The sequence below is a fragment of the Mugil cephalus genome, chromosome 10 (genome assembly GCF_022458985.1).
Source record: "Mugil cephalus isolate CIBA_MC_2020 chromosome 10, CIBA_Mcephalus_1.1, whole genome shotgun sequence".
NCBI lineage: Eukaryota > Metazoa > Chordata > Actinopteri > Mugiliformes > Mugilidae > Mugil > Mugil cephalus.
In genome coordinates this window covers 21,486,849-21,506,857 of record NC_061779.1, presented here as the reverse complement: position 1 = coordinate 21,506,857, position 20,009 = coordinate 21,486,849, and the positions used below count along the sequence as shown (strand labels likewise).

Below are 20,009 nucleotides of genomic sequence, written 5' to 3'. Positions count from 1 at the left end.
ACGTAAGTAAGTTATATTTTTTTGTTTTAGTTACAGAACATGATAAAAGCATTGGGGCAAAAATGAAACACTTTGACTAAAATTACAGATCCCTCTCAGCTCGAATATTTAGAATAATTTATGAGAAAATAATACATATTACACCTTTAAAATGTCTCTTGAGACAATGTAGACACACTTTAGTTCCAGAGGAATTGTATTTCTGGCACAACTTAACCTACTTCCAAGGTGCATGAGGGGAAAAAAAGAAATATGAAGTGGCAAGGACTCTTGCAACTTTTGTAGTATATGAAATGACTTTATTAGGCCGATCTAATAGGGTCACGCCGACAGAGGTCATGTGCTTAAACTGGTCGGTCTAATAAAACTGTTCCACATACGAGTCTTTTTAGTTGACATGTTAGTATGAATTAATTCAGTATCTACTCGTAGATGGGTTTTCTCACCTTATTCATAATTAAATTGTCAAAATAAACTTGAAGCCAAACTTGGAAACTGTGAGAAAAATGGTAATAATCCCTTTTTAGTTTACTAGGCTTATAAGACTTCAAGGAGCCGTTCTTTTATTTGATCTTCTTTTGACCTCCTGAGAAATCCCTGCGTACCTATATCTGGGACATTCATTGTGATTCATTGGTTGTTACTTTAGTGTTGGCTATATAAAACAATTTGAACTGTTTCCAAAAAGGGAATCATCATGCATAACGTTGTTTGGAAGGAGGAAGGGTTTGTGAAGATTAAAATTTTCCGTTCTCTTCGGGCCTCATTTAAGTAAAAATTATTTACATTCACCTGTAAGACATTGTGGGAAAATGGGACAGAAGGCCTCTTATAGTACAAACCCAATCCTAAACCATGTGCAGATGTGTTCTTTCTCGCTTACCCGTTAAGTAAGCAAGCCTCGCTGAATGTCAATATGTGCGAGGCCTGATACGCCACATGGCCTGAGCCTGCACACGTTATATCTCATACCTCACAAGGAGATCAAATTCCTTGCCAAACGGATATGATAATCATAAATCAGAGGATTAGCTGGTGGAGTTTTTCACAGCTCTCACTGATCTATCAAGCTGGCAACACGCTTCCTGGCACAGTTTTCTCAGAGCTTCTGTCTCAAACATCAGACGGGCAAATGATAAAAATCACTAACTTACTTTATCATAAAAAAAACATCTGCCAAAACATTTCTAACCTTTGATGAGTTAAAACGTTTGACATTTCCTTGAATTTGTTCTTTTTTTTTTTTATTTCAGCACAGACTAAAATAACAGAAATATAGAGTGACAGTCAAACAACCAATCAATCAGTTGATCAACCAACCAACCAACCAACCAACCAACCAGCCGACCCTCTATCTGTGAGGGTGGAGAATGGATTCAAGTTCTTAAAGCCCCATGACTGTGACATTATTTCAGTGTTTCATTTTGAATTCATTTACATCACCTGATGCTGTTGTCTACTTGGTTACTCTTGTTCGAGGTTGCAGATTAAAGGAAAACAGTTTGCGAATCCATTAATTCACCATCCAAACAACACAAGCTAACCCAGTTGAAAGCTTCTGAGTGTAATTAAAATTCCTCCCGATTTAAATACATTCTCGAGTGCGCTCACTAACAGCTCTTCTGGGAGCTTCTGGGAGTAATCGGAGAGAGTGAGAAGTGTGTTCCTTTAGCTAATGGGTGAACGCATTATTTCACAGCTCCCAATGCGATTATACTCTTATTGGGGTCAGACATTCATAAAGACTCATTAGCAATTTTCTCCGATCATGTGTGTGGGTGATATCATTTCTATCTCTTTTGGCGTGTGCAGAGACTCAATCCCTTTGAACCAATTTTGCTAGCTCTCAAACCTAAGCCAGACTTGAGACAAAAAAGGCTTCCCTTGGCTGGTTTGAGATCGCAAACGTTCAGACAGTTCCATTTTAAAGTGACTTTGAAATAGGTTGTTTCCTGGCATATCGAGCCATCGAATTCGGACAGACAGTCACTGTTTTGGGCAAAGGACATCCTCGAGCACCATATGTGGACGACAGGAAGTGGGCGGCTCACTGCTCCGTCTGAGAAATCCTGACTGCAGTGAAAGATTATAGTTATTTGTGACAACAACAATAACACGTTCTTCCATTCTGAGCCAGGTTAGCACAGGAAAATCATTCCCTGCTGCTTTTACTATTGCTCTCTGTTAAATTAAACTGCTAAAAATAAAGAGTTCCATCTTACTGAATATTAGCAGCCCACCTGCAGAGTTTACATTTCACTGAATAATGTGCCAGCACTCGGCAGCTTAATTAATGTTTAACAATACATTGCTGCAAATAGCTGGCTGTGTGCGTGGATGTCTTTCTCATACATGGGACTCTGTATTTTAGGCATGCTAATGCTGTTACGTCAGCAGTTTCTTAAAAGCTGCATGACATTTTGTTTCCTCTCTTTGAGTCAGTTGTAGGGTGTGGTGCTGGACGCGGCTCTATTTTACTATATTTGTTAATACCACATGAAGGCAGCGTGCTGGTTCATAACTACCGTTGTCAACCGTGGAGTAACGTTGTCTGAACATTATATAACAGAGAGTTGCAGATGTTTTTGTTGTATATTACTGAATTACTGCGGCATGATTTGACTGAGAACACATAAGCTTTCACCAGATAAGTGAAGATAGTCGTTCATTTGTGCTTCCTCAAACAACATGAATATGGATTAGGAAAAAACAACAGAACCGAATGCATTGGCAGCATCAAAAGTGGGAAGCTTAAAGTGTACGAACTCCTCCATCTGTCTTCATGCTTCAGATGGCCGTGCGCATGAAAATGCACACATACTGTACGCGCATAAACACAGCGACCCAGCAACAGCACGGCTTTCGAAAGCAGATGAAGGACCCCTCGTGATTAAGAGAAGTGGTATGCATGTCTTGGCGGCATGAAGGTTATAGAGGAGGCTTTACGGCTGCGGGGATGTCAGTTTGAATCCCCAAATGAGCTCCGGGTTGAGTAATGCCACTTCCTCCCACTAAAAAGGGCCAATGAGGTGCCCTTGAGCAAATCACGTCAACTGCGGCGGTGGCTCCCCTGTGTGAATGTGCTTGATGATATGAGCGTCAAGTGTTGAGAAATATTCCTCATCTTCGAAAGCACTCTACACACCTGCCACATGGAGCTCATAGAGAGCACATATATATATATATGTCACACAGAAAAACCAACATGGAGCCCGTAAGTCTGTACAAACCTCATATAGGAACAATGAGTGACTGCACAGCTTCACATACATCCGAATAGCACACATGCACACGAGGATTTAGTTAAAAAAAAAAAAAAAAACACGCACGTCTTGCCTGCACTGTTTTGTGTAGCAGATGACATGGAATGTGTTTGCTCCCTTTTTTTTACTGCGTTCGTCCTCTAACTCTGCCGAGCTTTGAGGTGGTTTTGGATCGAGCAGAAGAAGGCTCTTTTTTAAACATTTATAAGCTGCGGGGCGACTCCGTTGCGAAAGGGAGGGGCCGTCCAACCCGGGCTGCCGAGGAAACTGCCTCCCCCCAAAAAGGCAAACCAAACAAATGGCACAAAAAGTTATTTTTCAGATGGCTACTGTAAAAGGGGCCTTTGTGTCCTCAAAAAGTCAGCTCTAACCGACACTTGACTAAGTGCAGTGAGGGGAAGGACAAATGGAAAGAAAGACTCAAACAGAAAGTACGCGATGTACTCAGTGGGAGGAGGGGATTTTCTGGTGAGAAGCTAAAGCATGCATTTGGGGGAAAAGAGCTCCTTCTGGAGGCTTCTGATCCGCTGTTTCACCAGAAGGCCTTGGCGGCGCATCAGGGTGTTGGCCTTGTCTCCGATGGTGGCGTTTTATGCGTGGCAGCAGCTTCATAAGACCTTTTATTTTTAACCGCTTCACTTATCTGATGTGGCAGCGCTAACTGCAACAGTCTTAGCCAATGAGAAGCTGCAGTTACACTCACAAACTACAGACAAGGGGTTTTTCTTGAAAGGCAGCTCAGTGGAGGAACGTTATGTGCTGCTTGTCCATCAGGAAGGAACCCGAGCGCATTTCTTTTAGCGCGGAGATGAACATCTGCTAATGGACACCGATGCTTCTGGCTGTGGCCGTTCGACGGCAAACCCATTTCAATCATTCTCGCCATTTACGACAAAATTATATACGTGTAACTTCAAGCCTTTGGTGCTCTGAGCACTTAACAACATGCTACACACTCCGAGCTGTCAGCAAACATATAATAAAGCATCCATCCAACTGTAAATGCAGAGTAAAAGATTGCTGCTGGAGAGAGAGGTGCTGAACAGACACAGGAACGCAGAAGCACACAATACACAGCAGCCATCCGAAAATGAACAGTTCTCACTTTGGGATGAAGTTCACTCAAAGGTCTTTCATTTCTTCCTTACATTACTGAGAAATCAAAACTTATCTAGGTTAAGCCATTAGTTCCCTTTGCCTGATCCGTCTCCAGGGCTACCACCCCAGATATTATAATGGGGTTGAAACATGCATGTAACACAGCATATGTGGAAGCTTTTCAAAATTCATAACACTAGCCCTGTGAATCCAATGTAAATTAGTTCTGGCCTTTAGTTATGAATATATTTACAGTTATTTATTAGAATTGAAATGAGGCCGAGGAATTGAATTCCACGGGCCAAGCGCAGCAGTCCCTATATTTCTGACTACTAATGAACGCTGCTCCAAAACTAGCTGATTCTCGATAATCCTGCCAAAAGCGTCCAATACCATCCAGCTGGCATTCAGATGTTATACAGATGCGCTCGATTCACCAAGAATAAGGCCCGTGGAAATAAACCCATCCAGATCGCTGAACTGCAAAAAACGGAATGCGTGAATGATGCATTTTTTTTTCATCAGCATACTTATCTACAGGGCTTCTGAGCCAACTGTGTGGACACGAGCAACACCGCGGAAGCACAGTATTCCATCTGATGTTGAGCGTGGCCCACACCGTGTACTCGGCTCAAGTGCAAGCTGAGCAAGGTGACCAGTGTTTTGATACATGCCATCCTCATTTTATCACTGTTGAACCACATTTGATCGTCCGTGTGAACTTTCCAGAGAGCACCAGACACACACACACATACTATACACCCCAGTACATATGGTATAGGCATGTGCGGCGCTACACTGAATTAACTGTACACGGTCAGCTTGCATTGCATACATTACCAGTCGAAAGTCTGGGCACACCTTGTCACTGAACTGAATGAGAATGTGTGGTAGTGTACACTGACAGACTGTGTGTCTCTGTTCATTATGATTATTTGCATTATTATTCTGTCCGTCAATTTAAAAAACACCTATTCACATGTAAATGTGTGACAGCTGTTTACATTACATGTGTGCTTCAACCAGAGGGATGTATGAATTTATCTACTTGCTTCTGCCGCTCTCTTCAGTCCCACCTTCACTTCTGTTTTTCTACTCAGGCAGACAGTCCCACCCACATGAGGTGGGTTCTGTCCATGTGTTTTTTTTTTACTTAGCCACCATTACTTCGACTGTTTCAGGTTCCGAGTCGGCGTCCTGGGAGCAATTTTGATTGGCCGACGCAAAATAAGTAAAACTGAATTGAGCCCTTGCTGTGTTGCTTCGTCATGTGTGCCTTCGGCTATAAATAGGCGAGGACAGACGTCTATGCATCCCTATTTTTAACATATATTGCGCAAAAAGAGTTTTTCCGACGCTAGTGAGCTCACACAGAAGGGCGAGGCAGGGTGTTGCCGGGCAGCGTACGTCTGGTCCTGTTGGTTTTGGCACTAAACTGTCCTACTCTGCATGACCACAGCACAATGCGCGCCTCACGTCTGAACAGTGATTCACCAAAGCCAACGCTGCGCTGGTTTGGTTGTTTCACATTACTCGTCTTCGTTTCACTGAGCGCGGCAGCCCGTTTCGCTCTAAACATGTCTGACAGGCAGGAAGCGTATTATATCTGTAACACTGGACACATACTCTCAGTTAAAGCCTCATTCATAAATCCGACACACACTATCCCCTCTTCCTCTACGCGCACGGGCTATTTCGAGGCCACTAAGTTTGTTTCCAAATGACCTCACTCCGGAGCGATGTGATTCAGCGGTGGGTTCACATGTGGACCACCATCAATAGTTTATGACTTTCATTTAATGGAGGTCAGTCCCGGTCAAGGTAAAACCATTATTGTCTGTGAATGAATCCACGCATTTAATAGTGACATTAAATGTGACCCACCACGCAATTGCTGAAGCCGCACGCTTTGGAAAAACAACAGTTTGGGGGTCACAGCATCCATGATAAGTGCGGTGTCTCTCCTGTGTTAGTGCACTGCATGTCAAAAAAAAAGGGTCTATTCTCAGCCTTTTCTGCACGAATAGTGCTATGATAATCATCACTGACAAAAAAAAATAATAAAAAAAGGTTTATCCCTGTGTGAGCATGAATGTGCTCATTTACACTGTGGCAGTCGGTGTTCGATTTAGATTATGTGAAGGTTATGACAGGAAATAGATCCATGAAAACATCAGGAAGCAAATTTCTACCCGTAATATTATTACTATTACTCTAACCTCACCGTTGGATTGTATCTTGAGCCACTGCACTGGGGGAGAAACATGAATAATTTAGTGATTTGCATCAATAAATACCCCGTGCATCGCTGAATAAGAAAATTAGGACTCAAATAAATGGAAACAGAGTTTAATAGTTTTGTATTCGTGCATTCCCAAATCAGAAAGGACAGCTTAAGTGCTGTGTGCTTCAAAAATGGAACTTCACGGACATTTGTCTGCAGCTGTTCCGCATTTCTTTCCTACTGGTAGTAGGTACTCCAAAGCTAATTCCCTACATCAGCTCCCGAACAGTATCCTCGCAGCCCGTTGGGAAGGTTCAGGAATGCTGACCTGCATGCACGAAGGCAGATGTCAGGTAACGGCTGAAGATTCTCTGGCAGCACCGCAGCACTTCAAATTTCCAGAGACTCCAAAGAATCAGGTTTCATCAGAGCGTGGTCTGGATTTCCCCTTTTTAGCAGATTGCTGTAGATGTTGTGTTGGAAACAGCCTCTTTTTTGCAGTGCTATCAGGAGACGAGAGTTCCAAGTAAAACACAGACTAGACATTTTTGGAGAGGGGGAGCGGATTGCTAAGCACAGACTTCTTGAAAAGTCAGTCAATTATGAGAGAACGAAGGTTCCAGCAATCCCAGCAAGTGTTTAACGAGCGCATACTGTAATTCATTATAAGCTGAAGGCGGTAGTCTGGAGTGGGCCTGTTTCTGTTTAGATTGCGTAACCACTAATAAGGATGTTCATTATGAGGCCTAATCAGTGATCTTTAAATCGGGCCTGCTCCTGACTGGGTGCAATTACAATCACTGTTATTGAACTAATTAATTTAGCACGAGATGTTTTAGTTACCGGCATAACTGTAATCTCCGCTACTTATCATGTAAGTGCGTGTGGAAAGCAGAAATCCCGAGAGTGCAGGCTGTAAGATAAAACTTTCTCGACCACGTTCAATTACATCTCAATGCAAAATCCACAATTTGGCAAAGCAGTGAACCCGGTTGATTCTGCGTTCAGTTGCCAGGAAAATATTTATCCTCGCAAGTATGTGGCTGCATGTTGGACACTATTTCACTGCAACAGCAGCTGCTGAGCAAGTTAGTGTTGAGGCCTGCAGCAAAATACACAAATAACAGAAGGCAAATCTTCACTTGTGCAGAGATAGGAAAGCGTCTTGGTGTCATTTATTTACGCTTTCATATTTCTCTAACTATGATTGATTGTATCAAACCCCATTTCCGTCCTATCACTTCTCCGTATCCATCGCCCCCGATGTGCTGTCTGGTTTGATAATGTCTGGCTGCGAAGTGACAAACATTAATTTTGCCTGGAGAAAGTTGGCCGAGGCTGGAAAACTGGTTTTCGGATGAGGATGAAATCTAATCATGGGGAGATATTTTGACCAGGGATCAGATTTTTCTATTTTAAACCGCTGACCCGTTCTTCACTGTCTGCTAAAGTGGAGTAAAAGCCTGTCTGTGTAAAACCTTCGACACACCCTCCTCGAGCATGCCTCCCCATCCATGATGTGACTTAAAGTGTCTTCTCATCTTCAGCGGGATCTCGGATTTTGCTCAGAACTTAGGCTAATTAGACAGCTTGGCAAAGGCAGCTTTCACCTGCTGATGCAGAAAGAGACGCTGGTCTTAATAATATGGATATATGGGCATTCACATATAGAAACCGGTGACCTGAAGTGTTAGTTCAATACTCCAGGGCTTTAATCCATTTTAAAATCTTCAGGATTTACGTAACAACCGCAAACTAGACGTTCCACTCCGTCTACTTTTGACTAAATCTGGTTCCATGACACATTGTGTTTTTGCTTGATCAGTTTTTCCTTCCCATACATCCACAGAGTTAGTTTATGAGTTTACTGAAAAAGAGGTCTGAGAAACACCAGGAGCTTGCTCATTTTTATAATAAATCGAGATGCATTAGAGAATCAGTCAACCAGAAAATGCAAGTTCAGTTTTTCCCCTTAGGCTGGCCTTAAGCTAATTGCCATCCAACAGTTATTGGTACCCTTATATGTAACAAAATTCTCTCTCTCTTGGCAAATTAGCTCTATAGCCTCTGGGTTTTTTTTCAGCAGGGAGTGGATCACATTGCTGTTAGATTTCAACACCTGAATGGGTTGTACGCATCTGTGGTTTGCCGTTGGATGTAAATGGAAGCCTTCTTGTTTACGTGATCATCCCTATGACGTTTAAAGCTACTGCACATTCCTCTTCAGACGGCCATGAGAAACAAAAGAATTTTGAGAGCATAGCAATTAAACTAAACTAAACCAAGTACCTCCACTGTGGCCTGTTATGCACTGGATATTGGCCTTGAAGAGAGGTTTGGGAATGGGTTTTTGGCTGTAAAAGAACAGGATGACCCCGGGTCACGCATGGTCGTCTTGTCTCTTCTGTATCTTCACATTCCCCATGGGCCTATTCTCATGGCCCAACAGGACACAGAACGGTACATCAGATACCACAGTCGGCCACAAAAATACTGGTTGTTCTCGGCACACGTTGATTCCTCCTGTCATCTGCATTTTCTTTGGTTTGGCAGATCATTTGTTGACTTCAGTGCATTCAGCTGCTGTTTTCAGTCACTCAAAGATTCTTTTCTCACAGTCTTTATTCGTCCTATCCCCAAGGTAGAGAAAGAAAACCTCTTTACTTTATTTCTTTATTTAATCAAGCATATGATTGTTTTGAGCTCGGTCTCCCCAAACTTCATGAAATGTGAATGATGTCTGGATATACTAATTTAATTACAGCAAAGAATGAAAGGCTTTTTTTTTTTATGGGAGGCAGAGTGCGTGGGGAGGAAGGCAGTGGTGTGATAGCGCCTAGACACTTGGAAAATGTATTGTGATGACAGCATTGCTGCAATGTACAGTACTGTGCAAACGTTTTAAGGCCTAATGGCTGAATGCTTTCAAAAATAATGGCATGGACAAACAAGATCTAATGAGTTTTAAAGGCGAATGGTGTTACCTTCTAACAGAGGCTAGTAGTAATGGCCTATTATGCATAGAATCCAGCCATCACGACCGGCCACAAATTCATTAACCTTACTTATGGCACACATTCGTTTTTGGCTCATTATAACTGTAACCCACCTACCATCCAGAACCCTGAGAGTCAGGAGAAAACTACTCCAAGAAATCAGGTTTACAATGTAGAAAGTCGAACATTGACCTACAGGCCCACAGCCCCTTCTCTTCTTTCCACGGAACAAGGAAAAAGATGTAGCAATAATAATTCATTTTTGTTCAGCATTTTTTTTTTCCTATTGTAATCTCTCCCCTGAACACAGTTACTTTTTTCATCCTTGGCCCTATTTCATTCTTCCCTGACCGCCAGAGAAGATTAATTCATGGAAACCAAGTAACTTGGATTTTCCACCGTACTCCCAGGTAGTTGCTATAGTCCATCTCTTATTCTATAGTTGTTCCTCTCTTCAGCTCTGGCAAACCGGTCTTTCCTAGAGCATCGCGAGCAGTGCACCAGAGCAGGAATGTTGCCACAGACACCAGATTTCAAACTTTCAAACACAGATTGATTTACTTGGCTCTGATTCGCTTTATCAGCATCGTGTCAGATGGTCTGGCACGGATTTGAATCTACGTTTATTTGCAGCGCTATAACTTTCTGCTGCAACCTAAACTACTTCAATTGCCCAACCTTAATCACAAACACAACAACAGGGGATGGAATGTAATTAGTAAATATGAATAAAATGTTCAGTATATTGTATATCTTATGCAACTGCGTTGTACATTCTGCATGTTTTGCTCTGACTCTGTGGAAGATTCGAGCCATGCCTGCACAAGGAGCTTGCTTGTGTGACATGGCAAACCAGTGACGTGGTGTTTCAGCTCCACTGTGCAGCTGCTGTCTGCTGTGCGCTACTGCATACAGTCAGTCAGAGCAAGCTTCATGGGACGCATTATTTCCTCTGGTTATTTTAAGCCCTCATAACCAGTGGGATGACGACATTTGCTCTGGCCCCCAAACACTGGGGTCTGTGTGAACCGCGCATAAAGAACACACACCCTTGCACACACATGCGAACACAGTCGCGAACACTCACACACAGACAAAAAAATCCCCACCCTGGACCCCCCCCTTTTCTTCCTCCCTTCCCTCTTTCGTCAACCTCGTGTGAAGCAACATGCTCTTTTGTTGGTTCTCCGTCTAGCTATATTTATCTGGTGCATGCTATTCCAGAGTGTCATCTGCCAGATCCCAGGCCTGGTGTTTTCCCCCAGCCTCCTTGATTCTGTCTGAACCCAGCCTGTAATGAGGCCGTCTGGCTTTGAATTACTCAGAGTGCTTCGCGGTCCCTCGGCGGCGCTGATGAAGATTTTTCAACAGGACAGGAGCTGGAGCGTCTCCACATCAGCACGCTGCGAAAAGTGGCCCTCCCGACTGCAGCCTCCCGCTGCCATGTTACACCAATGATAGGGCGGCAGAGTAGCTACTTGGATGAAGAAGCACTGAGAGTCACCCATGTGGAAAACAAAGGCAATCATGTCACATATTTTTAGGATGTCGTCTGTCAGGTGTTTTACCAGAAACTTTGGTAAGGACTACTTTATTTCTCTCTAAAGCTTCACGTATCACTGCACCTCGCGGCTAAAACTAAACCCCGTCGATTCAGAGTCAGGAACTAATAAGAAACAATGGATATATTAGTGTGGAGTCTCAGATCTCATGATTAACCAGTGCAGCCTTGTGCTTGTGAGTCATGCTCCCTGCTAGGCTGGAGGGAGTCCCTGCACTCACTCTCTATATTTAAAATAGTGAGTCATATTCATGTGTAAGTAACCACTTCTGGACTTGTAAAAATAGCTGACTTAAGTCTCCACAGGATAGTGTGAAGAACGCTCCCTTAGCAGAAACTTCACAAATGAATATTAAACATTATTTACAGTGTTTAATTTGATGTAACTGAGTCCCTGGCTTGGTCTCTGTAAAAGTTGCTACGTTGCTTCAATCCCAGGAGTTTCTTAGAGAACATCTGATAGCAAAGCAGTCCGTCCAACTGTTTCAACAACGGGATCCAACACCGAGAATTCTTCAAAAGTTGCCTAATTGCAGCGCTCCTGACATTCTTTTCAGCAGTTGTTTTGGCTATATTAGGCAAGAGGAGCGGGGGGGACAATTTGATTAAAGCTTCCAGTTCTTACTCCCAACTGACCAAGCAGGCTCCAGATGTCGGAGTGGAAACCTCAGGCTTTTCCTAACACATTTCAAATGAGTCAGCCCAACTCTGGATACATTTCCCATGATTCACGCTGCTTTTCCAGTGCTTTAGAACTCCTTGTTACCCCACTGGCCACATTGGTCTGATTCCACAGATCGGGACATGTGAGCTGCACAATGTTACACAACGTTCAACAAGGCAGCCACTGTTGTTAAATCTAATACGGACATTAATTTATATCATATGATGATGCAAGGTCGCACCAGGATGCGACCAGTTGACAACATTCATGGCCAACAAGAAGGAAAGATGTTGGAGGTAAAGTGAGTAAACTACTCCATGAAAGCCCTTTGGGATAAGAGGACATTTACTTATTTTGTCTTCCTTTTAATTTATTTCCAATGGATAAGTCAAACAATGGCAGCCAGACCAGAGAGGAGTCATCTTCATTCAAATGATAAAACAGGCTATTCTTCAAAAAGCAAAACAAAAAAAAAAAAAGGAGAAGCCCGCAGAGGCCGCTCGTATCGAGACATCTGGTCATGCATAATTCCTGCTTATTGAAAACTTGGCAGTTCAGTGATGATGAGAATTTTCTCTGGAGTTTTCATTTGGGCACTAAACTCTCCAACAGCTCTTATCAAAAATAAACACACTCTTCAGATACTGCAGTGAGCTAAAACTACAGCTCTGTCTTTCTCGGGGTCATAGCGCACTTTTATAAACGCTCCAATTCAGGTCTTGGCCTCTGTGCAGCCCTGCAGGTATCTTTATGTGTCTCTTTATGTTCTTCATATTACTAGTCAATATTCATGCTCCCGCATAAATCATCATGAATCCAGTCTAATCTATTAATCTATATCATTACTGAGTATGAATAGTGAGCGTCTGACCACAGACCTGCTGCACATTTAATAGGACTTCTTCCCAGACACTCTCACTGTGCTTATTGTTGGATTTGGTACTTCTGAAACTGCACTGCAATGAAATGCTATACTTTCAGATCCTCAAAGTATGTATCTCTCTGACTTTCCTTAGCGGTCCCCTGACGTTACTTAATGAGCCATTACTTAGAGCTATTGTCTGGGACTTTTACAGTGAAGTTTCTGCCTAATCAGCTCCAGCTAACTCTCTCTCTCTGTTTCGCAGTATACTGAAGTTTGAAATATGATATGATCTGCGGTGACATTCGCAGACAACCACATCTATAGAGATGCATTTAATGTCAACTGGCAATGATTGTTTTTTTTTGTGATGGAGACGGCGAAAGACACAGCAGCTATGAGAATGCCTGTGAAACTAGAGTAATGAATGTAACTAAAGTTGTACATCAAACTGAATCTAGGAAGCGTCCCAGAAACTTTTCTGATGCTCCAGATAAAAAGGAAATGCAGCATTCAGGGGAAGAATCCCAGTCTAAACAAGACAGTGATCTATGACAAGGACAAACCATTAGTGTGGCTTTTCCTTGTCGGAAACTGCAGACTATAGGCATAAGTCATAAGGACGTGTCAACATTGTTTGTGTAACTGCCAGAAGGGGGAGACAGAAGTTCTGAACTTTTGCTTTAATGCTTTTGCTTTTATGTTTGTTTAAGACTATTCAAGACCAGATACCTGTAAAACAAAGATTTGGCGACTCTCGTACAGAACACGCTCTCAGTCTCTTAATCACACGCTAATGCAGGCTGAACAAAGCAAGATAACGGTCAGCCCATAAACAAGAACTAGTCCTGCAGCAGATGGTGTGGCCCCCACAGTGTCTTGATGTCACCATGTAGAGACAGAAAAAAAAAGAAAAAGAAAAAAAAAAACGAGACAGTCTGAAGCTACAGAAGAACTGTGCTAAGAAATTTCCTACAACTTTTTAAAGGCCAAAATATTTTCTCAGGTTACTTGCAAGAACTTCGCATTAATGATTAAAAGTAACATATTTCTTCGGAAGTAAACAACTTAATTTGCTCTGTACAATCATAGATATTTCTCTGTTATGTAAGGTTTGTTTTTGCAGCCGCTTTTGAGCTTTGCTGCTTAAACTCAAACTCTCACAGTGTTTATAATTGTGACATCACCGTATAGTGAACTTAATATGTTACCAGCTGTGACTACAGCATCAACCATATACGATGACATCTATAAGCCATCATTAACCATTAACCTTTAAATATAGTTTAGAAAATGGCGCATTTGTTTAAATTAATGTTCCACAATGTTTCTTCTGCCACAGTTTTTTGTTTTCAGTAACCTGTGACAGCCTTGGTTATTGACTTGATTTTTCCTCCTTCAATCCTGCAGCTGTAATCCCAGACTGCTGCCGCTGCAGTTAAGTACGACCGTGTCTTTAGAACTGCCTGAAATTGCATGGCAACAAGGTAATCACAACAATTTAAAATCCCAAATTGCCACTTACAGACCTGAAATCTGGGTGTAGACCGTCCGTCACTGAACTGCTGCAAAACCCCCTTCCACCAACTTATCTGATTGACGTGAAACGGGTTAAAGCAACACAGGAGGCCACCATGAGATGGCCTTTGACCCTCCACCTAGGAACAGAATATGGGTCTGTGTTTATGTACAGAACCTTTTGTGTGTGTGTGTGTGTGTGTGTACACTCTGGGCTAAATGAGGTCTGTGTGTGGGCTGTCTGCCCACTCTAAGCAGATCAGAGCCCTAAAATATAATCCAAGCAGCCTGCCATTGACAGCCAGCAACCTCAAAGAGAGCAATGTGGGAAAGATCATCTGCCAATGGAGTATAGAGTCCTCAAGGCGAAGGGACATCTTTTTTTTTGAGCTTGTTTGCATCACAATGAGAATAAACTGAGCTGTGATATTCGCTTTTGAAGTCTGAGAGCTCAGTGCCAGTGATGCATTCAGAAGAAATGCAGAGTTGTTCAGATGGCACATCCGTAGCTCTGTGAAGGACAACCTGATAGCTTCATTACACGCTCCTCCTGCTTTAAACTAGTGCTCTGATTTACAACCACATGGGCCAGGTTTTATTTTTTTTATTTAAAGCCGTCATTTCTGTCAGTAATTACTTCTCCATACTCATCATGTGTAAAACAGGCTGTGCTGCCTTGCAAAAGAAGTCAGAGGAAGAGCAGATGATCAGACCGACTTTAAAGAAAGCCCTAGGCAAGGCCCACTTAACTGACTCAGGGGCCTTAAGGCAATAAAGAACTACTGGGCCCAGTAAATCTTCAATTGATTATTAGCAATTCGTTTATGATGTTTTAAGCACACGTAAGAAGGAATATGTATTACATAACCCAGTACAAACATTAACTGGTGACACCCTACACAAATCAGGTCCACATTAACGAATACAATAGTTAGCTGGTGCTTCTGAGGTGTGTTCAGTATAACCAAACCACTAAAGCGATCTATTCAAGAAAATCTGTGACTCCAGGGCAGCTAACAAACTGGTAGTCTAGCCTTGCCCCATGTTTTAACCTCATTTATTTGGAAGTTGGAAGGTCCAAACAAACTAAATGAGGCTAAGATGCAGGCTATGCAGTCTGATCTTCACAATCACACTGACATGTGTGCAACCCTAATCAATATGGACGATGACAAAAGTAGCTGCATGAATTCTTTAACTGTAGCTGCCGTTAAATAAAAATAAACGAGTAAAAATAAATGATAAATGGCCAGTGAGCCTGGCTTTTCTGAAGAACGAACCTCCTGCATTTTACATTTCTTGCTTGTGGCTGACATGCTCATCTGACTGTGGCAGCTAACTCTGAATGAGCAGTAGCCGGTCCAGTGTCTTGCTGAAGGACATCTTGACAGGAGTTACAGGAATCAAAACCACTCACAACCCCCGCTATGGGCCTGACACAGTAATCACTGGGCTGACACGCTGCTCACTCCGTGGCTCCGGGTTCAGATATAAAATTCTACCTGTAGTAACAAGATGAAGTAATATAAAGGAAAGGAGTTGGGTGAGGGAAGCTAACTTTGGATTCTCCCAATAATGTGTGCCCTGCAGCCAGAACCAGAACCCCCCTACCCAAAAAAAAATGTTAATAAACCATGACTCGCCGAAACTTTCTCTCTGAAAGTGGCAGGATGAAACATCAGGCAGGTTTTTTCACATGAGAAACATTATAAATATTGATTGCCGCCCGTATCCGGAGACGACGCTCATTTTCATGAAGCTGAACGGACGAGCTTGTCTTCTAAAATACAACGATGACTCATGTACGGCGATAAGTTTGGATTAGTTCTGCAGCACAGAAACCTCCGGAGTTGACTGTCGATTGGTGCAGAAAACACAATATACCTTCTGCATTCAGTGTGACTGAGAAGAAAGACTGAATCCAAACGCTCCCTCCTTGAACGTCCCCGGAGTACCTCAGTGACACGTGGGAAGGGTTTCCATAGAGAAAAAGCAGACAGGGGGGCTTTGCATTCTTCTTCACATTTATAAACACTCTGATTTTCTTGTTTGGATTTACTCCGAACTCCACATTCATATTCCGTCCTAACATGTTGTGTTTAAACTGAAAGGTGAGGGGAGGGTCACGAAGTGCGTCTGTGGGATCGGTGCGACCAGCAGAACACTAATCTCGTCAATTTCCCAGCGCAAATATTGGACTTATTAATCTTGCGCGCAGACACTTGTAGTCACGCCGTGCGCCCCGCCAGCTCTCAAGGAACACACGGAAGCCTTGTATACGGACCAAGGCAGAAACCATATTTATTTTTTCTAGTTGCCATGGTGATATCATCCTCAAGGGGAGGTAGCAGGCTCTTACATAGTGTTGTCATGCAAATCCCTTCGTCAAGCTTTGCTATTGAGAATGCAAACACATGCGCAGGCAATGTCTCTCTCTCTCTCACAGGGAGCACAATATATTGGCTATTGTTTGGAGTTGAGCTTCTGCCCCGTTATATATATTATTCGAACACTTCAAGACAAGCATGCGCAATAAGTGCTAATTCCGTCGGTTTCTTGTGTTTGGCTCATGTCATGTTTTGTTTTTTTGATCCCTCCTTTTTCCTCCTTTGTTCAGCCGTCTGTTGGTATTTTAGAAATGCCAACATGTCAACACGTCAGAGGAAAAATAAAAAAGAAAGGGTTGATAATGGGGCAATAAAAATGTCATTATCTTTTCACACCACTTTGCCAACAGAGGGAAGTGGCAGTAGACGTGGCTTCCCTAGTAACACATTACTTTAAAATAGATTTACATGACAACATCAAACTGTGTGTGCCCGTCAACAGACTCCATTACCATGTCAACCGCTTTCCGATTTTTCCCAAACTTTGGTGAGGCGGCGGTTGAAGGGCGGCGGTTGAAGGGCGGCCTTTACGGACGGTGAAGAGCCGCGGGCTGTTTCAGAGACAAGGAACAGGCTCGTGTCATGTCCAATTTCTGACGCAACCTCAATGAAGAGCACATCCCCCGCCGCGGAAAAGAGCTCTCGCAGAGCTGGGTGTCCGTTTCAGTGCCAAAAAAAGATGTCCCTCTGAAATTCTACAGTGAAATAGTAATTGAGGGCAGACAGTCTAAACATTTAAAGAATATTTAGTAAGCTGTGAGGTGCAATGTTAAATCTGGGACCAGGACATCGCCAGAAGGTCAAACATACATATCTTTGATCTTGAATGTTACACTCCATCTCACATCATAACTTTTCTATATTGATTTACAGATGCAGAAAACTATGGGATTGATTTTGTGATGCTTGTTGGGAAAACAATCACCCCTGTGACTGTAAGAACCATTTCTGAGACTACATGGGAAAGAGAAAAGGGACACTACAGACATAAATCTTAAGTTTGTACAGCTTAGAGTAGGTGAATCTTTAAATAAAGGTGCGAATGACTTTTGGAACGCCCGGCATGTGGATATCGTTTGGCGCATGGCCTGTGACACTGCAGACGTAAACACAGGAAAGAAATGAAACTCTCTGCATGTCTTCTAGGTAGTTTGTGAAGACTCCCCCAACAGCTTGCAGTAGGAATTTTTGTAGAACAGAGGAGGACCAAAATCTAATCAGTGACTTGGTACATCTGGTCTACATTAGCATTTTGTCCTCCTGGGTCAGTGGGTGAGTACTGTTCACACTGGGGCAGTTTGTGCCAGCAGATAATTAGATGAGCAGAAATTGCTCCCTGGTTCAGTTTTTCCAATTTTATTCTGCCATCATTTTGATTCGAGGAGAGTTTGGTCTTAGATATGGAAACTTACATTTGAGCGGTGAGAGCTAACCGTAACTCTCTTAGAGATATCCCACACTGTTAAGCAGTTTTCTTCAAACTGTTGGCAAGTGCAAGCGTGACCACACTGAGACAGCAGCCACTGTTTGCTCAGTGCACAATCATTCTTCAGCGGAGGTGTCACCGTCACGCCAGTCAGTGGGGTTTATCTATAAATGAGCAAACAGAAGGGCAGATGACTCCTTTCATGCTCCTGGTGAACAGATCACAGTGCAGGAGAAGTGAATCCAGCTCCCCAGCCGGGCTTTGATTCTGTGCCACGGCAACAAAGCGATACTTCTCCGTTCGGATCAAGAGACACTTTTTCATTGTGGCTGCCAATGAGACTCTCATGGAGAGGTTCACCCGGACTTAATTGGACTGGAATTTGCAGTGAGAGTTTGGAAATTTTACAGCGGGGAGGGGGGGTGGGGTGGCACAATGGGTTCCACAGCTGCTGCTCTGTCCAAGGCTGATTTTGCCAACTTACCACACACTACCAGTCAAACCTTTGGCCACACCCTTTCATTAATTCAGTCAGAATGTGTCCCAACGTTTGCCTGCTAGTGTATGTACAGTGAAATGTTGTGTTGAGGTGATTTGGGTAAGCAGTTTGAAGATAATATTTTTTTTAATATCCACATATTACACTTCTCACACAAACTGTACCTGCACCCAGGAAGACTGAGATGAACAACTGCTGCATGATATCACCTTGAAAACTGTATATCTGCAGCTCACTACTCACACTCTATAGGACCATTGTATAGGCCTTCCAGCATCCCGCTCCCCAACGCACACAACCTCTCTCACTCTTTTACTTTCATCTCTCCTCTCTGGGCGGATAAGGAGCAGCTCTGCCTGCCACTGTGCGCTTCCTTCTCAAAGAGCCATTCATTGCTGCCGGCAGAGGGACCTCAGCTCAGAGAGCTTCGGCTTCACCTCCTGCCTTTTGGCAACACACTCTCAGAGCAAACATTCTCAACGTAAATGCACTCACACATTCAACCGGGTGCAGGCTGGAAGCCAAAGGAAGAAAAAAAAAAAAAAATACACAAGATGTGAGACCGACAGATGTCTCGAAAACTAGATCCAGAGTTGTACCGTGGCACATCTTTTTCTCTAATGCATTTAGTTTCATCCAAGAAAAGGAAGGATTCACTACAGTGAGTGACATGTGTAGTGTGAGAGGAGGAAAAAAAAACAGAACATAGAAAGGAAGATCTGATGAGGAGTTACCTAGAAACGTTTTGCCCAGTGCAGAATGGGTGCAGGATCAAGTTAACATTTAAGTTTGCGACAATAACTATATCAGGCTGCCACGCTTTGATTTATGCAAAAGGGAAGCCTCAGACAGGGACTGGGATCTGATCTCCTCCCACGTAACTGTGACAGAAAGGGACCAGGACACTGACAGAGTGATTTGCAGTGGCACTTACCTCCAGAACTGGGACTGGGGAGGCAGAGCAGCAGGGTCAGGAAGGCACCGACGAGGAGCGAATGCAGGGCTCTCATATTTACGTTGCTGAAAGTTAAGTCCTCCACTCTCATGTTAAAGACACTCCATTCAGAAGGGACTGAATGAGTTTCCAGTTTTGGGACCTGCTACAGGATACTCCTCTATGTGAAGGGGCAGGGCTGGGGAGGGACCATGGAAGGGACGCCCTCTTTCAAACCTCACCCCCCCACCCCCTTCTCCAGTACTCACACACATCTTTATAAACTGGAAAATCATGTCCTGTGTCTCTCCCTGCTGATCCATAACTTACACATTCACAAGTAAAACATCTGTTAACAGACACTGATGTGGGGGAAAAAATGAACACACACACACATAATAAATAAACGTTATATAAAAAGTTTTAGAGCGCCCTGATATTTCAGTTTTCTGCTGAGATTTATAGTTTAATGTCTCATTGTTCTGAAATGGAAGAATAAATAAAAAGTTGAAGTAAAAAAGAAATCAAGGAATCAGTTTATAAGCCAAAATGCATTCCTCCTCCATGTCCGCCACTT

At 43.1% G+C, this 20,009-nt stretch overlaps 1 protein-coding gene across 1 annotated transcript in view; it reads right to left on the bottom strand.

Annotated features, from left to right (window-relative positions):
• cspg4 (chondroitin sulfate proteoglycan 4) overlaps positions 1-19,597 on the bottom strand; it is a 63,137-nt gene extending 43,540 nt beyond the window's left edge. Inside the window, exon 1 of the mRNA XM_047596580.1 lies at positions 19,433-19,597. Within this exon, the coding sequence (XP_047452536.1) occupies positions 19,433-19,544 (112 nt within the window). The 5' untranslated portion in view covers positions 19,545-19,597. The remainder of the gene's footprint in view (positions 1-19,432) is intronic.
• Positions 19,598-20,009: the final 412 nt, after the last annotated feature.